At 48.5% G+C, this 23,658-nt stretch overlaps 1 protein-coding gene across 3 annotated transcripts in view; it reads right to left on the bottom strand.

The window, feature by feature from the left end:
• Positions 1–475: 475 nt before the first annotated feature.
• Positions 476–23,658, bottom strand: part of SPIN1 (spindlin 1) — a 75,875-nt gene continuing 52,692 nt past the window's right edge. For all 3 annotated transcript variants that reach the window (XM_060610250.3, XM_060610252.3, XM_060610251.3), the window contains exons 3-6: positions 22,763–22,811; positions 13,399–13,652; positions 8,657–8,890; positions 476–3,599 (exon numbers count right to left, since the gene is read on the bottom strand). In XM_060610250.3, coding sequence (XP_060466233.1) covers positions 3,400–3,599; positions 8,657–8,890; positions 13,399–13,652; positions 22,763–22,811 — 737 coding nt within the window. In that variant the 3' untranslated portion in view covers positions 476–3,399. The remainder of the gene's footprint in view (positions 3,600–8,656; positions 8,891–13,398; positions 13,653–22,762; positions 22,812–23,658) is intronic.

Here is a 23,658-nt window from a genome sequence, read left to right as displayed (position 1 = left end):
TATCTGACATTTACACGTGGTGAAAGGATCTTAAAGTAAAACTTTAAAAACTTTTTCAGAAGCAGGTTTAACACATCACATTTTGCTTATGAGCACAAAATTTACAGTCAGAAGTTGCACATAAAGGGTTTATTTTAAATGTTTTAAGGATAGGATAGAGTTACATCATAATTATAAAAATTACTTACAGAATTAACAGATTTATATTGTTTATACTTCTAAATGCAGAGAACAGGGAACTGTCTACACATTGTATAAAATAAAATTAAAATTAAAAATGAATTCAAGCTTGAAAGATGAGGTCATTTACCTAATTTTAAAATGCGAACACGAAGACCTCTGAACTATACACATTCGTTCAAACTGCACTAACGGTGGAAAATACAAAAAGCGCAGCATTTCCAAGGAACCACAGACATTTCAACCATAATTATTTTCTGTTATAATAATTGTTCCTGTTTTGTCTTTGGAGAACTTTCTTTTTTTTTTTCTTTTTTTTTTTTTTTTAAGACAATCAGCTTAAGAATGTTTTCAGGCACTACAATTTGTGACAATCAGAACAGTCTTCTAATGGGTCCACAGCGTTCAGAGATTCAAGCCCAATGCACTTCGGGGTTTGGCACGTAAAACAATAATAGGAATGAACTCTGGCTTAGAAGTAACTGTGAGAGTTTCAAGAATGCACAGTCCCTTCAAATGCTGCACGACAGACAAGGCTGGAAAATCACCTTCTGCTGGCACTACACTGCTTCACCAGTGCATCTGTATCCTACGACCACTACAACAGCACAGGAAGCAAATATACAGACAGCTGAAAACAAATAAAAACAAAGATAGAAAACAAAAAACCTAAATATCTCTCACATGCAAGTTCAGTTAGTTACATTGAACATCCTACTTAGAATAGAGCATGCAAAAAAGGATGGTCTGCGCTTAAGGTTCTCCTCTGAAGCTTCACGTGGCAGCCAGACGTCACACGCACACGACACAAGAACACTACAGCAGGTCAGTGAGGAAGGCCAGGACATTTTATACAGGTTCAGGTCTTGTGCGGTCACAAGTCCCGTGATAATTTTGGAAACTAATGTTGGGCTCCCAGAACAAGGAACCAACATCCCAATACCAGGAAAAGGCAAGCAATGCATGCAGATCGGAAACGTGAGCCTAAAACGAAGCCTGAAATCCCGGGCAAAGGAGTGGGATCAGTCACCACAGAAGTGGGAGTTAAGCCGCCGAAAGAAAAGAGAATGGGGCAAATAAAAGAAAACAACAAAAAAACCCCTTCCCCTTCCTTCCGCCCTAACGGCAATACATGGAACGCTGACTAAAATGAGGACGCCAATCACGTGTCACATTCGTCTGGAGAGCGGCAGACCGTGTGGTACTGAAGGTGCTAAGGGTACTTGCAGAAAAACCACAAAGCAAGTCAGTGATGCCGGAGACGCCTCCACAGACCCGCCCCGCCGGATGCTGCCAGAGGACACCGGTTCTGCAGCCCAACGCCTCTGTGCCGCGCTCACGCCGCGCACACGCCGGCCGCACCCACCCTCCGGGCACACTTGTCCACTGGCGCTCGGGGAGCCGGGCTCAGCCTTGAGATTCACATGCAGGGACTCTTAGAAGAGCCACCAGGAAAAGAGGTGACAGACGTGCAGCAGGACACCTGTCCGAGCAGGAGGAGCGTCTGAGACCAGGCACTCGGCCACCGCCCGAGGTGAGGCGCGGCGCGCCACACACCGCGGACACCGGGCGCTGCACCAGAATGGGGTGCAGGGCTACCATCCAACAGCGCGACGGCACGCGGACTTCCCGAAGGCAAAAGCGGGGGCCACACGAACCACACGTGGGGAGGCCTTGAGGTACAGGATCTCCAACGCTGAGGCCACGTGGCCTTCTCGTACTGGACTGACAACACATGCACTCAACCTTCTGCCCAAAATGCAGGGAAGGTTTCCAACCTCCGCAGGAGACTGGTGTCACGTACTGCCTCTCTCCTAGCTGCCGAACCATCAGGGCTCATCCGACACAAGGCGACAGATGGCCATGCCGCCACTACCCCCACTTCTGCAGTTCTACTTCGGTTAAAACAACCTTGCGGGAATAAGCCACAGAAGCTGGTGCGGTGACGGACCCTGACGTGGTAGGGCCCACAGGACGGGGAGCGTCCACATCCACAGCACACCGGGGGCAAGACCGTAACAGCACCACAGAAGGTGTCAGGGGACTGAAGCTGTCATCTGTCTAGATGTTCTTTGTGGGGAAAAGCCGGGGGGGAAAGCCTTCTGACCACAATCACGTATCAGTAAGAACGGTAATAAAAAAAAGTGTCCCAGAGAACTTGTTGGAAGGTAGCAATGCCATTCTTCAACTTGAACTTCTAATACGAAACCACTAGGTTCTTCCAGGAACTTACCACATACACACAAACCACTGACGCACTGCTGCCTCTCAAATCCATGTACTAGAATGCAGACTGCGGACTCGTACAAATAACAGACCAGATGTGCCGTCCAAAATACGCCTGCATCACACTGTGTGGACCAAGTACCTGGGCTTTGCTTTAAAAAAAAAAAAAAAAAAAAAAAAAAAGTACAGTAAAAAATGTAAACAAAAATTTACAAAGCTTAGAATTAAAGGCAGCTTTTTACCCAGATTCCTGTTTTGTTAAATCCTAATGTGGGTCCAGCAACTGCTCACCAATGATTCATGTTTGGACTCACAGTTTAAAGCCTCCAGACTGAAAAGGTGTCTGAACTTCTGACTTTGAAAACAAGCTGAACATCCCTGTGTCTCCTGTGCCCACATTTAATTTTAAATAAGCAGCAGTAATATGCTAAGTATGACTGACTTCGGACAAGTACTCCTGTTAAACTGGAGAATATTATTTACCCCCCGCCCCAATCCACAAAGAAATGACTGCCAATTAAGTGTATGTGTGCGCACGCACAGATCTATGTGTGTGTATATATTACATATGTACACACACAGATATAGATAGGTAGATATAGATACATACATATCTCAAAAAAGGCAATAACAAAAATACCAAACTATGCTTGCATTGTGGCGGCAGAGTCGGAGAGCGCAACAGTGGCGGGGAAGTGGGGAAGATCTACTACAGTTTGAAATGACTATGGGGCTAGCCTAACTTGTACCAAACTTGCCTGTTAACTCCCCTCCAGACAGACAGACTTCTTTTAAGAGGAAGGAGTTCCTTACACAAAATGCTTTGTGTTCACATGAATTTGTACTATTCGGAACAAAACCAGTTCTGCTGGCAGAGATTGTGGGTTCGCAGGGACATTTAAGCTTTCATTAAACTGGAAAGCAATCAAGTCTTTATGTCTACAAATTATACATTTAATAGTTCCACAAATTTGGCGAAGTCCATGATGCCATCTAGGACGTTTTCACCAAATCGTACACGTAGATATGGAAGTCGTCATCAAACTTGATGAAGTAGACGGACGGTTTGGCCTCCACTTGGTGGATGACCATGCCAGTCCTTTTAGAGCCGTCCTCTTTGGCATATTCCACTTGTTTGCCTACCAGGCTGTCCACAACTTCTCCTGGTTCCCTTTCTGCTGGAGGAGAATCATCTGCAGTAAACAGGGGAGGAAAAAGAATTTGAAGTCAATTTTTCAGTATGTACCAACTCACAGGTCTATTTTAATAATAATTTTTTTTACCCCCCACTTTCTTACACCATACACAAAAATAAACTCGAAATGGATGAAACACTTAAATGCAAGACAGGAAGCCATCAAAATCCTAGAGGAGAAAGCAGGCAAAAACCTCTGTGACCTTGGCTGCAGCAACTTCTTACTCAACAGGTCTCTGGAGGTAAGGGAAACAAAAGCAAAAATGAACTACGTGGACCTCATCAAGATAAAAATCTTTTCCACGGCAAAGGAAACAATCAGCAAAACTAAAAGGCAACCAATGAAATGCAAGAAGATATTTGCAAATGACATATCAGATAAAGACTTGGTCTGTAAAGACCAAAATCTATAAAGAACTTACCAAACTCAACACCCAAAAAACAAATAATCCAGTGAAGAAATGGGCAAAAGACACGAATAGACACTTCTCCAAAGAAGACATCCAGATGGCTAACAGACACATGAAAAAATGCTCAACATCACTCATTGCTCATCATCAGGGAAATCTCATCAAAACCATGACGAGATACTACTCACACCTGTCAGAATGGCTAACATAAACTCAGGAAACAACATGTTGGCGAGGATGTGGAGAAAGAGAAACCCTTTCGCACTGCTGGTGGGAATGCAAATTGGTGCAGCCACTCTGGAGAATAGTATGGAGGTTCCTCAAAAAATTAAAAATAGAACTACCCTATGATCCAGCAATTGCACTACTAGGTATTTATCCAAGGGATACAGGTGTGCTGTTTTGAAGGGGTACATGCACCCCAATGTTTATAGCAGTGCTATCAACAATAGCCAAAGTATGGAAAGGGCCCAAATGTCCATCAATGGATGAATAGATAAAAAAGATGTGGCGTGTGTGTGTGTGTGTGTATACACAGACACACACACACACACACACACACACACACACACACACAAACGGAGTATTACTCAGCAATCAAAAAGCATGAAATCTTGCCATCTGCAACTATGTGGATGGAACTGGAAGGTATTATGCTAAGCGAAATTAGCCAGAGAAAGACAAATATCATAGAACTTCACTCATATGAGGACTTTTAAGATACAAAACAGATGAACATAAGGGAAGGGAAGCAGAAATAATATAGAAAGAGGGAGGGAGATAAAACATAAGAGACTCTTAAATACAGAAAACTGAGGGTTGCTGGAGGGGTTGGGGATGGGGGAGATGGGCTAAATGGGTTAGGGGCATTAAGGAAGACACTTGTTGGGATGAGCACTGGGTGTTATACATAGAGGATAAAAGACTAGAATCTACTCCTGAAATCATTATTGCACTATATACGCTAACTTGAATGTAAATTTAAAATTTTTTTTAAAAACTTAACATTCCCAATTCATCCTGATTATCTAGACCCAAGAGTCAGCAAACTTTTTCTTCAAGGGCCAGACAATAAATATGTGAGGACTGAAGCCATGTGGTCTTTGTACCAACTACTCGGCTCTGCCTTATCAAGTGAGAACAGCCTCAGAGAATATACAGATGAAAAGTGTGGCTGTGTGCCAATAAAACTTTATTTACAAAAACACTCTGCTGCCCCCTCCCACCCTCAGGCCATAACATGTGAAGGATTCTGAAAATCATGACCAGAAATCCCTGAGGCTTGTGTTTAACTACAGCTGTGACTGCCTGAGGAGGTGAGGACCACACCAAGGAAAAGTCCAGGGAAAAACCTAAATCCACAAAACTTCTTAAAAGTAAGTTGGAGTTCCTTCAAACCAGGCCTTCAGAGCAGACAACACATACAGGGGGGCGAGAATACGCTGCTCAAACTCCTCCCTGGTCTTTTCCTGCGAATCCTTAAAGTGTCTTTCTCCTCCACCTCATTCCACTGCACACCATCGTCCCAGCCCAGGTTCAACATAAGAGACTTCTGCTCTGGAAACAGGTGCCGAGTGAAGCCCCTCCCCAGCCCGGCCATGACAGGATCTCTGAGGACCGTGGAGGCAGCGCACCTCTCAGACGAGCACCCCCACCCCCCGAAAGCCTGAGTGCTGGAGAACACCGTCCCGAGCACATAGGGGCTGCGAGGCGTCCCCGAGTGCACTCGGAAGGACAGCAAACTGTCCCCTCCAGCAGCGAAGACACAGGGGATGGGGCTGGGAGGTTCCAACTCCACCTCCAGAAAACTCTTCAGGGCCCGAGCAAGGCGAGCCCCTCTCTGTGTAGGCCGGGTCTGGCCCTGGAGCTCCGCGCAGCCCGCTGGCGGCCTGGGTGCCCAACTGCACTAATGACGGTCCACCTCACTGGCCGCGGCAGGTCCTCTTGCCCGAGGACGCAATCCTAACCCTGTTACTCTGACCACCGCGCGACACAACATCAAAGTATGACGCTATCCGATCTGAGCAGGGAAGTGATGCCGAACCCGAGGCGGAAGTCCTTTCTTCCTCAGCAGCGGCACGGGCCCGCCCCGCTTTAGGGGCACTTCACGTCCACAAAGTTCCAAGTGTGGGGTTACCAGGCATGCCACAGCAACTGAGCCGAGAGGTGAGGGGCTCGCAGAGGCCGCCCCAGCAGGGCATCACGACGGGTTCCAATGGTAACTTAATTTCCGCTCTCGCAATGCACGTAGCGAACAGGGGAGAGACGCTGGGGGGGAAAGAGGGGCTGGGAGACACTGGGGACGGTGCAAACGCCTTCACAGTTTCCATCAACAAGACAGCAGCTCTAACAGGGATACTTCTCTACCAAAAAATTAAAAATCAACTTCATATAGGCTAGAAAAATGCTTTTATTTTTAATTTTTTAATGTTTATTTTTGAGAGAGACAACATGAGTGGAGGAGGGGCAGAGAGAGAGAGACAGAGACAGAATCTGAAACAGACTCCAGGCTCTGAACTGTCAGCACAGAGCCCGACATGGGGCTCGAACTCACTAACCGCGAGATCATGACCTGAGTGGAAGTCGGACGCTTAATGCACTGAGCCACCCAGGTGCCCCAGGCCAGAGAAATGCTTTTAAAGAATGCTCTCATGAGAATTAAGTTCCTGCTATTTAAATACTTCCTGTTACCACCGGTGGCAAATGTACACAAGGCAGAAAGTCAGGGCCAGATGAGCACACGTCAGAGCAGTTTCCCTGACTGGCTCGTTGGCAGAACTCAGCAACAGAGATGGGTGTCACACCGCTCATGTATCATGCGTCCGCCAGCCCCATCTGTTCAGGCCCAGGCACCCCTGTGTTGGAAGAAAGGCTAAAGAGTACTTTCAAAAAGAAAAGGCTTACCCAAAAATGAAATTAAGAAAATAGTTCCATTCATAGTAGCATCAAAATGAGCAAAATATTTAGGAATAAATTTCACAAAGGAAGTACAAAACTTCTACTCTGAAAACTACAAAACACTGTTGATAGAAATCTTTAAATCTCAGCAACGGCAGTATAGCCCATGCTCGTGGGTCAGAAGGCGTCACGGTGTCAAGACGGCACTTACCCCCCAAGTTATGAGAGCTTCGACACAATCCCCGGATGAATCCCAGCTGACTGCTTTGCAGAAATTAACAAACTGATACCAAAATTCATGAAATCGCAAAGGATCCCGAAGAGTCAAAACAATGGTGAAAAAAGAACAAAGTAGGGCTCAACACTTCCCAGTGTCCACACTGACTCCGGAGCAGTGTGACCAAGCGCCGGACGTATGCAAGCACAGCCTGGGGCGACGAAGCAGGGCTGAAGCCCAGCGGCACCCCCCACATGTCTGCAGCCAACTCCCTCTCAACAAGGCGGCAAAACCACCCAACAGGGGAGGGAACAGTCCTTCCAAATAATGGCGCTCAGACAACGTGCAGGAGAATGAAGATGGACCCTCTCACCACATCGTAAAAGTTAGCTCAAAATGTATCAAAGACCTAAATAGAAGAAGTAAAGACCCACAGGTAAGAGCGACGCCTACAAGACTTTTAGAAGAAAACAAAGAGGTAAATCTTCAGAACCTTGAACTTGGTAAAGACTATCAGAGAAAACACCAAAAGCACGAGCTACAGGAGAAAGAATAAATTGGACTTCATCAAAATTTAAAACTTCTGGGCTTCAAAGAACACCATCAAGGAAGCAAAAAGAAACCGACAGAACAGGAGAAAGTGTCTGCAAGTCCGACGTGTCAGGAGACCCACACTGAGAACACAGACCCAGACAAGTCAGTGACAGACAGGTGGCCTGACTGAACAGGCAGACAACGCGAACAGACACTTCTCCAGAGAAGACACAGAAATAGCCAACAACACGGGGAAAGGTGCCCGATGTCTCTAGCGATCAAGGAGATGCAAACCAAACCCATCACGAGCTAGCATTTTGCAACCATGAGGACAGCCAGAGCCAAACATCAGGTAACACAAAGGGATGAGGGTGTGAAGCAATCAGAACCATCACACATAGTCGGAGCATGTGCAGAATGGTGCAGTGGCCTTGTGAATCAGTCCGGTGGTCCCCCACACAACACAGCAGTAACCACAGACCCATCAGTCCCACACCTCTGTGTCCACCCAGGAGAATGGAAGGCAAACATCCATTCAGAAACCTGCGCACAAAGGTTTATAGCAGCATCCTTCATAACGAGCAAGAGGCGGGCGACAGCCCACACGTCCATCAACAGACGGGTGGATACACACGCATAGATTACACTTGCACTCGGCCAGTAAAGGAATGAAGCACCGACACATTACAACTCGGAGGAGCCTGAAAACACTGCACTGAGTGAAGGAAGCCATTCACGAAGGAGCCCGTGTTACATGCTCCATTCACCCCCACATCCACAATCCAGGACAGATCTACACAGAAAGCACGTTAGTCTTGGCAAAAGGTGCAAAATTTCACCATCTACACTCGGTGCAAGACTAAAAGAATCATCCCTTAACCCTAGTAATCAAAGTAAGAAAGATGAATCTACAAAAAATAGTTAATCAAATATCTTGTTCTAAAATTCAAGTTCCTTTGGAATTATCAAAAATAAAAGCTGACAATCCACACTTACTTGAATCGGGCATGATGCGAAGGTCGCCTTCTTTATAATCATCTAAGAGCTGGTACATGTACAAGACGGGGTCCTTCTCGTAGGTGATGTAGAACCACGTGTTCATGATAGGGGCGCGAGCCAAGACCATCCCCCTCCACTCGTCCTTGGAGCCATCCTCTGTCTCAAACATGTGCTCCACCGCCTTTCCGATCATCGTGTCGGCCAGGTGCGCGTCGCTGATTCGAGAGCTCGCTGGGGACAAGAAGCAGACAGCGGTTCACACAGGATCTTACCGACATGTACTGTGTGTGAAGACTGAACTCACACGAGGTGACGGCCTGACGTGTGAGCGGCACAAGAATCAGCGGGCTGGCGCCCAGGCCCCACTGGAGTCCGCAGGCTCTGGGGGTCCCAGGTCAGTCACTGCGAGAACCTGCTTTCCTTCTTTTTTGTTTTCCGAACTCAACTGCTCTTGGTGCGGTACCTTGAAATTAGAACTTTCAATGGTTCGTTCGAGGTATACAGTGGGTTTTGGTAGGTTTAATAGCTATTTTAAACTTCAAGGGGCGCCTGGGTGGCTCAGTCGGTTGAGCATCCGACTTCGGCTCAGGTCATGATCTCACGGTCCGTGAGTTCGAGCCCCGCATCAGGCTCTGTGCTGACAGCTCGGAGCCTGGAGCCTGCTTCGGATTCTGTGTCTCCCTCTCTCTCTGACCCTCCCCCATTCATGTTCTGTCTCTCTCTGTCTCAAAAATAAATAAAAACATTAAAACAAAACAAAAACTTCAAGACAATTCTAGGCTTGCCTGGAGCTGCAGAACAGGAGCATTCCCACGCACTCCTCACCCACCTTCCCTCTGGTAACACCTTCCGTGACCACGGGGCAGTTATTCAAACTAAGAGGTCACCCTACCCCAGGCCTGAGGTCTTCCTCTGGGTCTATAATCTGTTTCCACAGCAAGCCAACTGCTCCTGGGCGCTACACCACACTGGGCTGTGCTTTCGCTTGGAACGCCCCAGGGCTTTCACTTCAGCATCTGAGTAACTGCTTCTCAGCGCCGGCCCAGCCGCCCTCTTCCTCCTGCCTCCTGCCAGGGCCCTGCCTGCACGGTCTCCTCCTCCTCCCGGTCTCCTCCCAGGGGCTCTCCGGGATCAGGAGTGAAAGCCCCGCCGAGACCATTGCCTCCTCCGGCTTTATTCGTTAATGGCATTCCCCACCATCGGCAGTCGTCCTGCTTGGCCCGGGCACCCGGGAGGCAAGCACAGACCCCTTCCGTCTGCTTTCCGATACCAAGAGCACCGCACTCCAACACCCGCCGTACAAATTAATCGACGGCCCTGCCGTGTTCGTTAAGGGGCAGGTGGAAAATCACAACCTAACTTGTTTTTAATACTGGGAAAATTACAGAAGGTCCTAATGATTTTAAGGTTTCTCTGGTCCTCGCATTTTAGACAACGGTCTTTTAAAAAAAAAGCACTTCTATTTTACTCATTCATAAGTGCTTTTACTTCTGTTAAAATTCAAAGGAACACAGAATTTCTGAAGATACTGTTAGCCAATTTTATCAGAAGGACACTCTAAACACATATGGTGCTTCTCTTTGCTTACATATGCAATAACTATCCAAAATTACACAAAATTCCCCAGCGTGCACTAAAAGCCCACTCGCGTTTCTTCAGAAGTTCTCAAACTTTTTGATCTCAGGACTCCTGTATAATTTTTGAGGATCTAAAAGAGCAATTCTTTACACAGATAGCTACCAAAATCTGCTATTAGAAATTACAAGTAAGTCTAAAAATATTTTTTAAATACTTACATAAAGCATTTTTAATAAAAAATAACCATATTTTCTAAGAAAGATTTAGTAAGAAGAGCGGGATGATTTTACATTTGTTTAAATCTCTCAATGTCTAACTTCACAAAAGGAAAGCTAGATTCTCCTATCGGCTTCAGCATTCTGAAGCATCTGTTACACGCTCTTCTGGTTGACATATAAAACCCAGCCTCACAAAGATGTGTTGTTGAAAAGGGGGAGTATTCTATTAGTCTTGTCAGATAATTCCAGATACTCTTGTGACACTACATCACAGCTCAACAAGCTTGTTAAAGGTTAACCGCATGCAGAATCTGAAATCATTATCAGTAAACCTGTCACACTGTTCTGTTAAAACTCACTTATCTCCAAAATATGTAAAGAATTCCTACAACTCAACAAAATCAAATAACCTAATTGGGAAACAGGCAAAGGACCTGAACAGACATTTCTACAAAGATGACAGACAAGTGGCCAAAAAGCGTATGAGAAGGTGCTCGACATCACTAATCACCAGAGAAATGCAAATCAAAACCAACAAGAACAACTGGTGTTGCTGAGGATATAGAGAAACTGGAGCCCTGTGCACTGTGGGTGGGAATGTGAAATGTTACAAACACTGTGGAAAACAGTACATGGGCTCCTTAGAAAATTAAACACAGAATTACTGCATGATCCAGCAATGCTGCTTCCAGGACTATCCTCAAAAGAAAGGAAAGCAGGGGCCTGAAGTGCCTGACCGCCATGTTCATGGCAGCACTATCCACAACAGCCAAAAGGTGGAGGCAACCCAAGCAGAGCGATGGGTGAGCCGAATGCGGGGTAGACACGATGAGTAGCGCTCAGCCTCGAAAGGGAAGGAGATGCTGTCACATGTTACGTGGGTGAACCCTGAGTACACTATGCTGGGAAAGGAAGTGGTCACCAAGACAAATATTCTATCTAACGGTATCTAATGTGACCCAATTCACAGAAACAGAAAGTAGAAGAGCTGGGGGGAGGTGGGGGACGGAGCGACAGATTTACAAGATGAAAACAAAACGTTCTGGAGATTTGCTCCACAACAACCTGAATGTAGTTAACACTAACTGAATTCAACACTTAACAATGGTCAAGGCAGTAAATTTCACGTTCTGTGTTTTTACCGATGTCACAAGCCTCCTGACCTCGAGGACCCCTGACCACACATGGGGCACCCATACACTGTGCCACCACAGGCCTTCAGGCCGGGTCCCCTCCTTAGCTTATCACAAACAAAACTGCAAGTACAGTCTGATGTATAACCTGAAGCTGATCGTGAAAGACGGTTTCCTTCCTATGTGGAACGTAAGCGAAGGGCAGATAATCTTCCAGACTGAAGCATGCGAGAAGTACCAGAATTAACTACTCATTAAATTCAGCACGTGAAATACTGCTGGGTTGCATAGATGCCTTTGGATTTCCTTTTTAAAATGCTTTGCTTTTTACAAAAACAAGCCTGATCTCCCATTGGAAACAGTAAGAAAACCATTAAGCAACTCAAGTCCATCACCAGAGATACTTATAGATTTGGGGGTATCTTGGTTTGATCAAATCACGTTTTTACCAAGAGGAAATGACCTCCTCTGTCCTATGATGACAGAAGAGCTCACACAGGCCGGCAGGGCAGTCTCACCCCAAAAGGGACAGACTAAACATCTAGATCAGAAAAAGGATACACGACAATTACTTAGTACAAACAATGGATTTGAAAGTCTAGGTATTTTTTTAAAACCTGAAGGTAAGACTCTTCAATGTTAGTTTCTCACACTGGAAATAGGCTAACGTCAAGATCAAGAGGAAACAGAGGATGTGCCTCGTGAGGAAGGAGGAAGGTCCAGTGGCACCAAGAACAGGTAAAGATGTGACAAATGCCAGAGATGTAACATTACACAGTTACCTTTGATAATAATAAAGACATGAAGATTTCTGCAAAAACAGAACTGTATTTACACGGGATAAATATAGACTTAGCATCGTCATCTAAAGGGAAGGCAAGCAGAAAACTTGCTGCTCTGGCAAAGAGTTAACTTGCTAGGGAAGCACGTGTGTCCCAAGAACACAATGGCAAAAACAAAGGGACAAAGGGACAAGGGGACAGAGTAGTTTCCCCTCTTGACAATCTGGCCCCACACTTCTACCCACAAGTCCACATCTGCCGAGACTGGGTTTGTTAACATAGAGGCTTTTCGAGACAATTCCAAAAGCATCAACCAGCGCTCAGGCACGAGCAGCATGGCCGTGGTAAGAAGAAAGCACTTCAAAGTGAACACTCTTTAAGAAAGTAACGTTAACGTGGGTGCATCCTACTCATCCTAGAAATGGTATTTCACCTTATCCTTAAAAATATAATCAGTCGTTATTATTTAACTGACACCTTAAGCCTTAAGGAACTAAGTTATATAAGGGGACATATTTGTACAATATTTAAGAAAAGAAAGGGCCGTTCATTTCCACATTGTGCAAACAACCATCTAAAGAATGCAGAATAAAGCCCACGGGTTTGGGCTGCTTGAATTTTGGCTGAAAATACAGTTATCACTTATGTAATAACACACAATGAAAGATATACTTCACATAAGGATTCTAAAGTAAGTGCATAAGCTACTATAATCTGATGAAAGAGGTACACAAGATATGAGCTAACAAGAAAACATTCTTACCCATCAGAGTCCACATGAACAGTGAGCAAAACGTGGGAAATAATGTTAGAAATTATCAGTTTGTCAATTTGTTCAGCAATCATTTCACACATCTTTACACCCCTGACTTGAACTGTGGTTTCAGATGACTGACTTAAGAGTATATCGGGAGTGCCTGCACTCCAGCAAAAATAAAATACCAATAATGCAAAAGAATAATCACAAAGGAATCACTTCGACAATCATTTGTAAAGAATACAACACACAAATAGTAAAGAGAACTTACCAACTCTATCGGGGAGGACTTCGAGCGCAGATACTCTTTCATCTTTATTAAGTTCTAGTCCATAAACACAGTCAAATCCATCGTATTTTATAAGATACAAAGAAGGATTTACAGGCACCTGGTCCAGAACGGTTCCTTTCCACTGGGTGACAGGGCCATTCCCCTCCTTCCACCCATGCTGAATCCTGCAGCCTACGATGTTCCTCCGGGGCTGGGAAACGGGTTTGCTCGGCCCCACACTGCTCCGATGTTTTCTGCATTCACACATAACACACGTAAGGTATCATGTCAGAAGTACACACCCCGACCCCCAACCCTACTGCTAGCGAGCATGCTCTCCGGGTCCAGGCGCCCCCAGGGGCCCTCCGGGTCACCGTGTGCACACGTCCTGCTCCCTGTGCGCCCTGTGGGCAGGCGCAGGAACAGCACTTTGCCACAGCAACTTCACCCTGATATGGAACACGAGCATCGCTTTCTCAACTGTGAGTTTCTATTACTGCAGTCAACTCACAGTGACCTCAGTTAATCATAGATAGAGAAGGGCTGACCGCATAAAATACGCATACATGCACACGGCTTTACAGAACACGAACCCGCTTCTCGTCAAGCAGAAACGTGCAACTGTTCAATCTCACCCACTGTGGTGCCCACATAATGAGCCCCCACCACCTTAATGAAGGAGAAAAAACTAGACCTTTAACTTCTCTTTAACCAGCAGTCCAGGCCGGCTGGCATCCAGGCATTACACCGTTAGTACTTCTCTAGGAAACAGACTCTTACTTGAATTTTGAAGTTGTAACTTGAAACAAGACTTGAATTTTGACAAACACTTAATGTATTATCAAAAATTACTGGAGCAACACCAAACCACATTCTTTCCAGATTATTAACAATTGGAAAATCTACATGCAACGTTTACAAGCAGCACACGTGGGTCCTGGTATCAGGGAAGGCATCTGGGCTCCACCTAGGAGTCGGACAAGGGACCAAGCTGGGCGTGGACAGAGAGGACGGCCAGGCCCCGGGGCACTGCACGTGCTCAGCCGAGAACGTCCGGTGGGCAGAGATCTCTCGTCTACACCACGAGCGAAAGTCGTAAGCGACTGGCATACACACAAACTTTGAAAAAAACAATTTATTTTAGGCTGTGATATTTAAAGCTACGATGTACGGACTTTCAAGGAGGCGAGCTGGTAAATCTAGAGGGAGTGTGACACAGAGGAACCTCAAGGGCTGCCCAATGAGGTCCGTATCTGTTGGCGCAGGCCTTTCCTCAGCAAGAGGGAGATCATCCCAGATGGAAAACTGCTCACATCGGGTGGAAAAGGGCTCCCAAGGTTCTGAGCGGGTTTTCTGCAGGCGCCCAGCAGACCTGCCTTCCAGGAGGATGGGGTTCACAGGCTGACAAGGCGGGGGGGGGGGGGGGGGGCGGGGGGGCTGAGAAGGGAAGACCCCACAGAGCCCTGCGGAGACAGAGGAGCTCGGAGCTCTGCAGGGGATGGCCATCCAGGGAGCCACAGCCCTCCTCACACATGGGGCCCAAGAGGACAGTGGCACGGCCGCACATGGATGACACGGAACAGTCAGGAGGCACACCCACAGGCCATCTGCCCACAAGGGAGGGAGATGGAAACCGTTCCCCACGGCCAGGGACACACCAGAGGCCAGAGCAGGGAGTGAGAACCAGAAAGGAAGCAGTTTCAGAAACGAGGACTAACCCAGAGGCGCACGGCCAACAGACGCGGCGGGGCCCGCCTGGGAGGACACGACACAGCTGTGACTAATGGACACGGGCTCCTAGCTGTTGTAGGACATTAGGACACTGACGCAACTCGCGGAAAACCCCGAGAGAAACAACACCCGTGTGCACAGGCAGCCCTGGGAAAACAGACCCCACCTCTGACGCGAACATCCTCCAGTTAAGACAAATTCTTTAAGGAAAAGAACATCTCGTGGGCATCCAGGCACAAGGACCACATCACGGGAGAACGAGACAGTGACACTGGGGCCACCAGACAGCAGAGTTTACGGTTCTCGGCAAGGGGAATGTGAGCCAAGGCCTCCACACTGACCGCAGAGGCCCGGGAGGTTACAGGATGGTTGCGGAGAACCGAGGAGTGCCCGGGAGCTTCCACGGCGGCCCCACGGCGGCCCCCCGCCGGCCCTGGGTGCGTCCCCACGGCTGCACGAGGAAAGGGAAAGAGAGGGGTGCGCAAGGCAGGGCCACCCGCCAGACAGAAGAGCAGCTGGGACAATCGCCCTCCCTTGGATGCACGGAAGAGGCAGGGCCAAGAGCTCACGTCAGCGCTGCCCGCCCAGGAACTCGGCAGCAGACACCACGAACCTCAGCCCTTACGTATTGCCGGGAGAGCACAGGGATCTTCAGCATCATGTGTCTCCTCAGACAACCAGTTACCATCTGTGAGATTTCAGCAGAAGTCCCAGCGATACATGCTGTGTACAGCATCAGGCTTTCTTCACAGCAAAGGCACAGGCTGATTCCCAACCTCGCTGACTAAGGAATGCAGTCACATGCACCGTTTCCTAATTCACACAAACATTCCACCACTACTACCAAAATTATAAGCAAATACAGCATTTCTGCCAGTGTGACGGTTTATCTAAATTTGTCACCCTGGCTGGGTCACAGTACTCAGCTATGTGGTCAATCATTACCCTAGATGTTTTCTGTGAAGGCATTTTTCTAGAAAGGCAACCTGTAAATCAGCAGATGGCCCACCATAATGTAGCTGAGCCTTATCCAATCAGTTGAAGGTCTTAAGAAGAAGTGTTCTCACGGGAAGCAATTTTGCCCTGGGACCGGAGCTGCCACACCAGCCTCTGATCTCTCTCCGTACGTGCACAGGCACACAATCACCACGGTCCTGGCTTTTTGGAGAATACAGATCACGACCAGAAGAGCTTCTATCCTGGATTCAACCCCTCAACTAGCAGTTGACCAATCTAAAGACAGCTGTGCAAAATTACCCACCCCATTTCATTTTTCAAGAAGTAGACTTCACACCCAGCACAGAGCCCAACGTGGGACTTGAACTCACAACTGTGAGATCGTGAGCTAACCTGAGCTGAGATAGAGAGTCAGACGCTTAACCGACTGAGCCAGCCAGGTGCCCCTCTCTTACATTTATTCTGGATCCTTCACCCACTGTCCCTTCCTTAGCAGAGGAACCCAGCACTTCCCGGCTCTCCTCCATGATCCCACTCCCCTGACACTGCCCACCTTCCAGAAAGCCTCAGACCAAGCTCTCCTGAATTAGGTAAAACGTACAGGCTTGAACTTCAGCCTCTCTATCGAACCGACAGATAAGAAACAAATGTTTCTTCACCTTTTCCTGAACCGTGTCTCTTTAATTAACAAGCCTTCCTATATCGGGCGTAAACGTTCGCTTCCTCTCCCGATTTCTCTGTGAGTTCTGCGGGTCGGCCTCGTCTGGGTGCGGTGGTGCCGCCCGCAGACTCCTGGTTAGCTCTCCCGCCGTGTGTGACCCTCTCTCATGCGGTCAGTGCTCCTCAGGTGCCCGACAGTCGCCGGCGTTCCTGTGCTCCGTGCCAGCCGAGACCACGGCGTCTGGAGCACGGGTGTACTTCTTCAGGCCCAGCTGGGCCCCGACGTCTGAGCAGGAGGTGTGGGATCGGAGAAGCAGCAGTGACCCAGGGGGCTGCAGAGTGGCCGGGAGCGGAGCGAGCAGAAGCCTTGGGACGGAGACGAGGGGCAGGCGAACCTCCTCCACGGCTGGTTTCTCCTCCGGCCACCTCGGCTGCAGCCAGCCTTTGCAGTCTCCAACCTGTACAGACTCCAGGGTCCACTCTGGATCCGCACTTTTCGGAGGGCTTCCTTTTCAACTCAAAGTGGCAGAGAGCTCCTCAGCTCAGCTTAATTTAATGTTTGTTTTTTTTGTTTTTTTTTTTTTTTTGAAAGACAGAGAGAGAGAGACACACACAGAGCGCAAGCGGGGGTGGGGGTGTGCAAAGAGAGAGAGGGAGACGCAGAATCCAAAGCAGGCTCCGGGCTCTCAGCAGAGCCTGCTTGGGATTCTCGGTCTCCCTCCCCCTCTCTCTCTCTCTCTCTCTCTCTGCCCCTCCCCTGCTCGCTCTGTCTCTCTCACGAAATAAACAAACTTAAAAGAAATTAAGGGCTGCCTGAATATGGCGCTGCGGACCTACATTCTCCCTGGATACACGTGTTCGTAACAGCCCTCGAGCTCGTGTGCGTCCCTGCGAAGAGTCTAGGGGGCTCTCCAGGCCCAGCCTCCAGAGGCCGACACACACACAGCGCTGCCGCACGCGGACGGCAGACACCTCGCTCCGGGAGGACGGCTGAACTCGCCGCCACGCGCAAATAAAGGGCTGCACTGAGTCACGATCCGAACGATTCGAGGAGGACAGCACAGAACGCCAGAGGTACGCGCCTGTGAGCGCGTTGCTGGTTCTCTCCACAGCCGCCTCTGGAAACAACAGACAGGCCCCCGGGCTGTGGAGGGACGCGCTGCTGTTGGTCCTCACGACTGGGACTGGCTCTTCTCATACGCCCACGGGGATTCCCCGGGGAGCAGACGGGGCCGGCCAACCCCTCGGCAGAAAGCCACTCTCCCCGTACGACAGGAGCGGATTTCCCCAGGAGCCCGAGTAGCTCTCAGATGGGCCTCGGAGGAGACTGGCAGGCGAGCGACCACCCGGAGCGTGTGGGCAAGGCCCGGACCTGGCCCCAGATTCCTCGATCCCAGACCTTCCAGCACACGCTCCGGGCCGCCGCTGCCCCAGGCACCATACCTTAGGGGACACCAGTCAAAACCAACACTAGTTTCCACGTACCCATGTTCCCTAAAAGGTAAGCTGGATTGCAGGGGCATTTTCTGTGCCTTGCCGGACACTTTAAGGAAGTCTGGAACACACCCCGCTAATTGTTCTGTCACCCAGAAAAGAGATTCTGTGTTCAAAGCACATCCTCCTCCCCGGGACTGGAAGATCTTATTTTGGTGGTCAGTATTTAAAGGGACCACACTTCTTCAGCTTCAACCAGCACCATTCTGCCGTGAACCAGGAAATGCCACTCAAGCACCGTGTACTATGTTGCACAAATTAATTACTGACACTTTCCTTATTCTATTTAGTACTGTCTTCTAAGAGCAGTTCCCTTACTCGTGTTGCAGCACATTTCAGAAGAAACTACTGATTGTATCAACATAATTGTCTTTTTACAAGATGCACACCAGTAAGGAGAAAAGTTTTTCTGGTTCCTGTTGCTTAATAAAAGTTGTACAGCTGATACTGCCATTGCTGGCTTAAAATGACAATATAAAAACAAGATGGGGAGTCGGGGTTCCATCCACACACTATGGGTTCTTTCATTACTCTGTCCCAGAGAATGCCAGAGCTGTCTGCGGCAACCTCCCAATGCCAAGGCCTTCCAATACACTATTCACTTCCTTGGTGTAAAAAGCACTTAAAAGTCGATTCAAAAGTATTATTCTTTTTGTCCAATTTAAGACAGCACCACACTTCATGCAGATGCCTGCTTCACTGTTACTTTGTGTGTGTAACCTGCTTTTCCAATGTGAGACAAGCAACCACTCCACGAGGAAGCACGGTGTGGTGGTTGTGTGCTCTAGAATCCTGCTGTCCCCTCTGGGAGCCCTGGCTCAGTCACTTCTCAGCTGCATGACCCCAAACTGGTCAGTTAACCTCTTGTATCAAAGGGCCCAGGGTTCCTACTTGACAGGGGTGCCATGAAAAGTACCTGAGCCCATGCCGGGGACTCCAGGAGGAGGAAGGGAGAGGAGGAAGAGAGGGGACAAGGAGGATGGGAGGGGGAGGAGGAGGGGAGTTGTCTCTGTCACTGTTGCGGTCAGTGACTGGTACTTGTGATTTAACAAATGGAAAGCACTGGCTGGAAATCCCTCTATTTAGTGTGTAACAGCCCTGGTCCATTTCTCTAAACACACACCAAAACCCGTCGTGTTTTCTGACAGTGCCTCGAAATGGAAAGGCATCCGCTACTCCAACTAGCGAAGACAAAGAACCAGATTTCTGTTTGAAAACTGCAACAAAGAACCGCTACGGCTAGTCTCGCCTGAGATCCCCCCACTCTACCTTCCCTTCAAGATGCACAGCTGCCCCTTAAAGCAGGGGTCAGGGTGTTGACCCCCAGTATAACTTCTGACTCCCTCAAAACTTGATAGCTTGACCGGAAGCCTTACCAATTACATGAACGATTTACACACACTTTGTACACTGTATGTAACCTCTGCTGTACTCTTACAATCCAGTAAGCCAGAGAAAAGAACATATCATCAAGAAAATTATGGGGGGGGGGGGGGTGGCACCTGGGTGACTCAGTCCGTTAGGCATCCAACTTCTACTCAGGTCATGATCTCACAGTTCATGAGTTCAAGCCCCAGATCAAACTATCTTCAGATCCTCTGTCCCCCTCTTTCTCTGACCCTCCCCTGCTCGTCCTCACTCTCTCAAAAACGGGGAAAGAAAGAAAGGAAAGGAAAGAAAGGAAAGGAGAAAGGCAGGCAGAAAAGGAGGAAGGAAGGAAGGAAGGAAGGAAGGAAGGAAGGAAGGAAGGAGAAAGAGGAAAGAAGGAAGGAAAGGAAAGGAAAGGAAAGGAAAGGAAAGGAAAGGAAAGCAAAGGAAGTAAGAAAGAAAGGAGAAAGAGGAAAGAAAGGAAGAAGGAGAGGAAGGGAGGGAGGGAGAAAGGAAGGAAGAAAAGAAAGAAAGAAAGAAGAAAAGAAAGAAAGGAGAAAGAGAAAAGAAAGATCACAAGGAACAGAAAATACGCTCATAGTTAGTTCTGTGCCGTACTTAAATCCGGGCACAGGTGGCCCTGTGCTGCTTGATCCCATGTTGTTCAAGGGCCAAATACACTTTCCCTATAGATGCATTTCCCAAACGACGTCCTGCAAAGCTGGGAAAGGCCTGCCTACCAACTTGTTCCCAAAATGTAGTGGGGGGCCTGGTCGGCAGGAGGCATGGAAGTGTGCTGCCTTCACTTTAAAAACCAGAACAAGATGTGGCTACACAATGTCCCTGGTCTGCTGCAGCAATGCTCCCACTGCCACGGACCCAACTCTGAGTCCTGCTGATACCCACGGGGACAGGGCTGCCACACTCGCCCCCTGGAGCTCCTATGACTCCCTCCACACGTGCAGTTACTGCTCAGATTCCCAGAAACACAGGAGGCGAGAGGAGATGAGGCCACAGGTCAGCGGCTGCAGGCGGTGGGTCCCTTGTGCCTTTCCTCGCTCGCTGTTGGGCCACAGTGGAGGCAGCAAGGGCAGAGTGAGGCTCCGGGTCTGCTTTTCTGTTCGTGGTTTCCATAAACATCTTGCTGGCAGAAAGCCTGGTCTATAGAGAAAAGCTGACGCCCCACCATTCCAGTCCAGACCAGGATTTTTAGACGCGGTAAGCAGGGTCCCAGGCAGACAGAGGAACGTGCCAAGACGCCCAGCTGAACCACCCAGCTCCCCGCTTCGAGTCAGCTCCTGCCCAGGGGCCTCGCCACCAGCCTTGTGGGCCCATCCAGAGGCAGTGAGCAATGGCCACCTGTTGTGAAATGTGCAGACTCTTTCTTTACAACCGTCTTCAGATGTGCACAGAGATCAGAAGACAGGCGAACAGGACTGAGAGTGTGTCCTTTCTTCCCGTGGCGCCTTCTGGCTACAGGGTACCAAGTTCAAGGCTGTCTACTGAAAGCTTGTTTTCACTGAAACAAGCACCCGACTGAGCTCCCTGCATTGCAGAGCACAGGGGAGCAGATTCTCAGAAGTTTTAACAGATAGGCGTTTATTCATTGTGCTGGGGGGGGTGGGGGGGTGGCGGCATTACCAGCACATCAGAGCCACGAGTCCATGGAAAGCAGTGCTTACGAGCAGGCATGTGAAACCCTCGCACAAACCCAAGAATGCCTGAAATCCTAACTAAAGGAACTTCCAACCAGAGATATCCAGGAATGTGTAAAAATGGGTAAAACTGAATGCACATTACACTCTGAAAGCCAGTTATTTTAAACTAACTGGTAAAATCTATTTTGCATGAACTGTTATGGTCTTGCAAATCAACATCTAACTTGCTTCTCTTCCCCACTAAGTTTTTATCATTACCTGATATTACAGCTTGTATTTGTTTTGTTACCTCCCACTTGGGCCAAGAGATGGCTGATTACTTATGGCAATGGTGCAACATGAGTGGAGATACAGTAGATTACCAGCTCGGTGGGCATGGCAGAACCATGAACATTAGTAATGGGCATATCAATGAAATCTGGGAAATGCCTTATCAACCCTCAGGGACACACAGACCTCAACTTCACACTGTTTTACACTGTGAAGTTTTACACTGTAGGACACTTCGTGAACCTAACCTGACAAATATTTACATCGCTATGCATGCACGCATTTACACGGGAGGCACGTGTGCTCGGATCAGCGACATTACGGAAGGGCGTGTTTGACGTCATCCAGATGTGCCATCGCAGCCAAGGCGCCCTGGGCCCTTCGACCACACAGGGTGGTGACTTCGGTATGAACAATTTGGAAAGAACTGCTATACTGCGAGGCTTGGGAGGTGCCAGCTAGGGTCAGAGGGCCTGGTCTGTAGTTAACAATCTACGATCAAGACCAAACGATCAGAACCTACTTGTTAGAGCAGCGCCCATGGTGCAGCAGCTGTGACCAGGACCCGGTGGGTACTTGTGCAATCTATTCAAATATGTAACTCAGTACAAGCACAGTCTTATTTAAGACAGTACCTCAATTTTCTTTGTAAACGTAACTATGTCATACACAAAGATTAAAGGGAGGGAAAAGTGGCTTGTTCGCTCTGGTACCTACAGAATTTAGGACTTATACTGGTCACTTGAAATACACAGCCTTTTAAAATATCTTTCAACAGGCATATTCTTTCTCTAGATTTCAAGCTTCTCATGTACTTGAAAATGTAGAAAAGCAGTGAGCAAGCAGCTGTCGGCATACTACTCAGGCCCTCCAGCAGGAGCTAAGGCCTCTGGCCACAAGGCCCTCCTTGTCAGCAGCGCATCCGAGACGCAGCCAAGAACCTGCATGCCGAGAGCACGCAGCCCTTCCCAGGAGGGAAGCGGGAGAGCGCCGCCCTCACCACTGGGGCTTCCCGCAGACAGCGCAACCCCTGGGAGCTGGAGGGGAAATCATCGCCCGGAGGCTTTCAAGAATGGAAGGACAGGCCTAGGCAGCCATAGGCCAGGCCAAAGACAGGGGGCATGACCTGCTCAGCACAGAGAAGAGGGCAGGACAATGGCATCTCAAGTCCTCCGTCACCTAAGGCCACAACCTGTTATCTAAAAGCAAGTTTCAGAGTTGCTTACTTGTGGGACGTCCTTTTCTTCATCATGCTTGCAGACACACCAGCATGGCCTAAAAGAGAAGTGAGCATAAGTCAATAAAAACTAGACACAAAAATACTTCAGACCTTGGAAAAAATGAACTTCTAAAAAACTGCTATGCAAAGCATGAAATGGGGCGCCTGGGTGGCTCAGTCGGTTAGGCGTCCGACTTCAGCTCAGGTCATGATCTCATGGTCCATGGGTCTGACTGCCGCATTGGGCTCTGTGCTGACAGCTCAGAGCCTGGAGCCTGCTTCGGATTCTGTGTCTCCCTTTCTCTCTGCCCCTTCCCCACTAGGGCTCTGTGTGTGTGCCTCTCTCTCAATACAAACAAACATTAAAAAAAAAAAAGGGATGAAATGAAAATAAGCCATAAAGAGCCAACCTGTAGGAAGTCATTTGTTTATTTCATTGTTAAGAAGGAAATAAAAGGGGTTCTAGGAAAATAAGATAGCAAGGACAACAGCTCATCTCCCCAGATCTGCCATAAAAAACCCAAAATCACATGGAACAAAACACAACATAAGTGACAATCTGGCCGTAAAGTACTAAGTTACAGAAGCTGTCTTCCTGCGACAAGCCACTAGAAAGCGGGCAGATGTGAGACACCTAGACCCAGGCACCGCACGGCTGAGACACAGGACCACAGTACCAGAAGGCTGTGCACCCGCCCGGCCCGCGGTCTCAGAGTGATGTGCAGACCCGGCCCACAGGGGAGCAAGGAGAACGGGATGGTTGTGCCCCAGGCTGGGAGGACAAAGGGGCGGGGGCGGGGGGGGGGGGGGGGGGCGCAGAGTGCTGGCGAATGGGGTCTCAGAGGGACTCCAAACATCTGGGGGTGGAAAGGGATGGCAGTTGTTCAAAGTCCGGCCAGCCAC

The sequence above is a fragment of the Panthera onca genome, chromosome D4 (assembly GCF_046562875.1).
Source record: "Panthera onca isolate mPanOnc1 chromosome D4, mPanOnc1 haplotype 2, whole genome shotgun sequence".
In the NCBI taxonomy this organism is placed as follows: domain Eukaryota; kingdom Metazoa; phylum Chordata; class Mammalia; order Carnivora; family Felidae; genus Panthera; species Panthera onca.
Note: the sequence above shows the minus strand (reverse complement) of the source record. Positions and strands in the feature narration are given on the sequence as shown.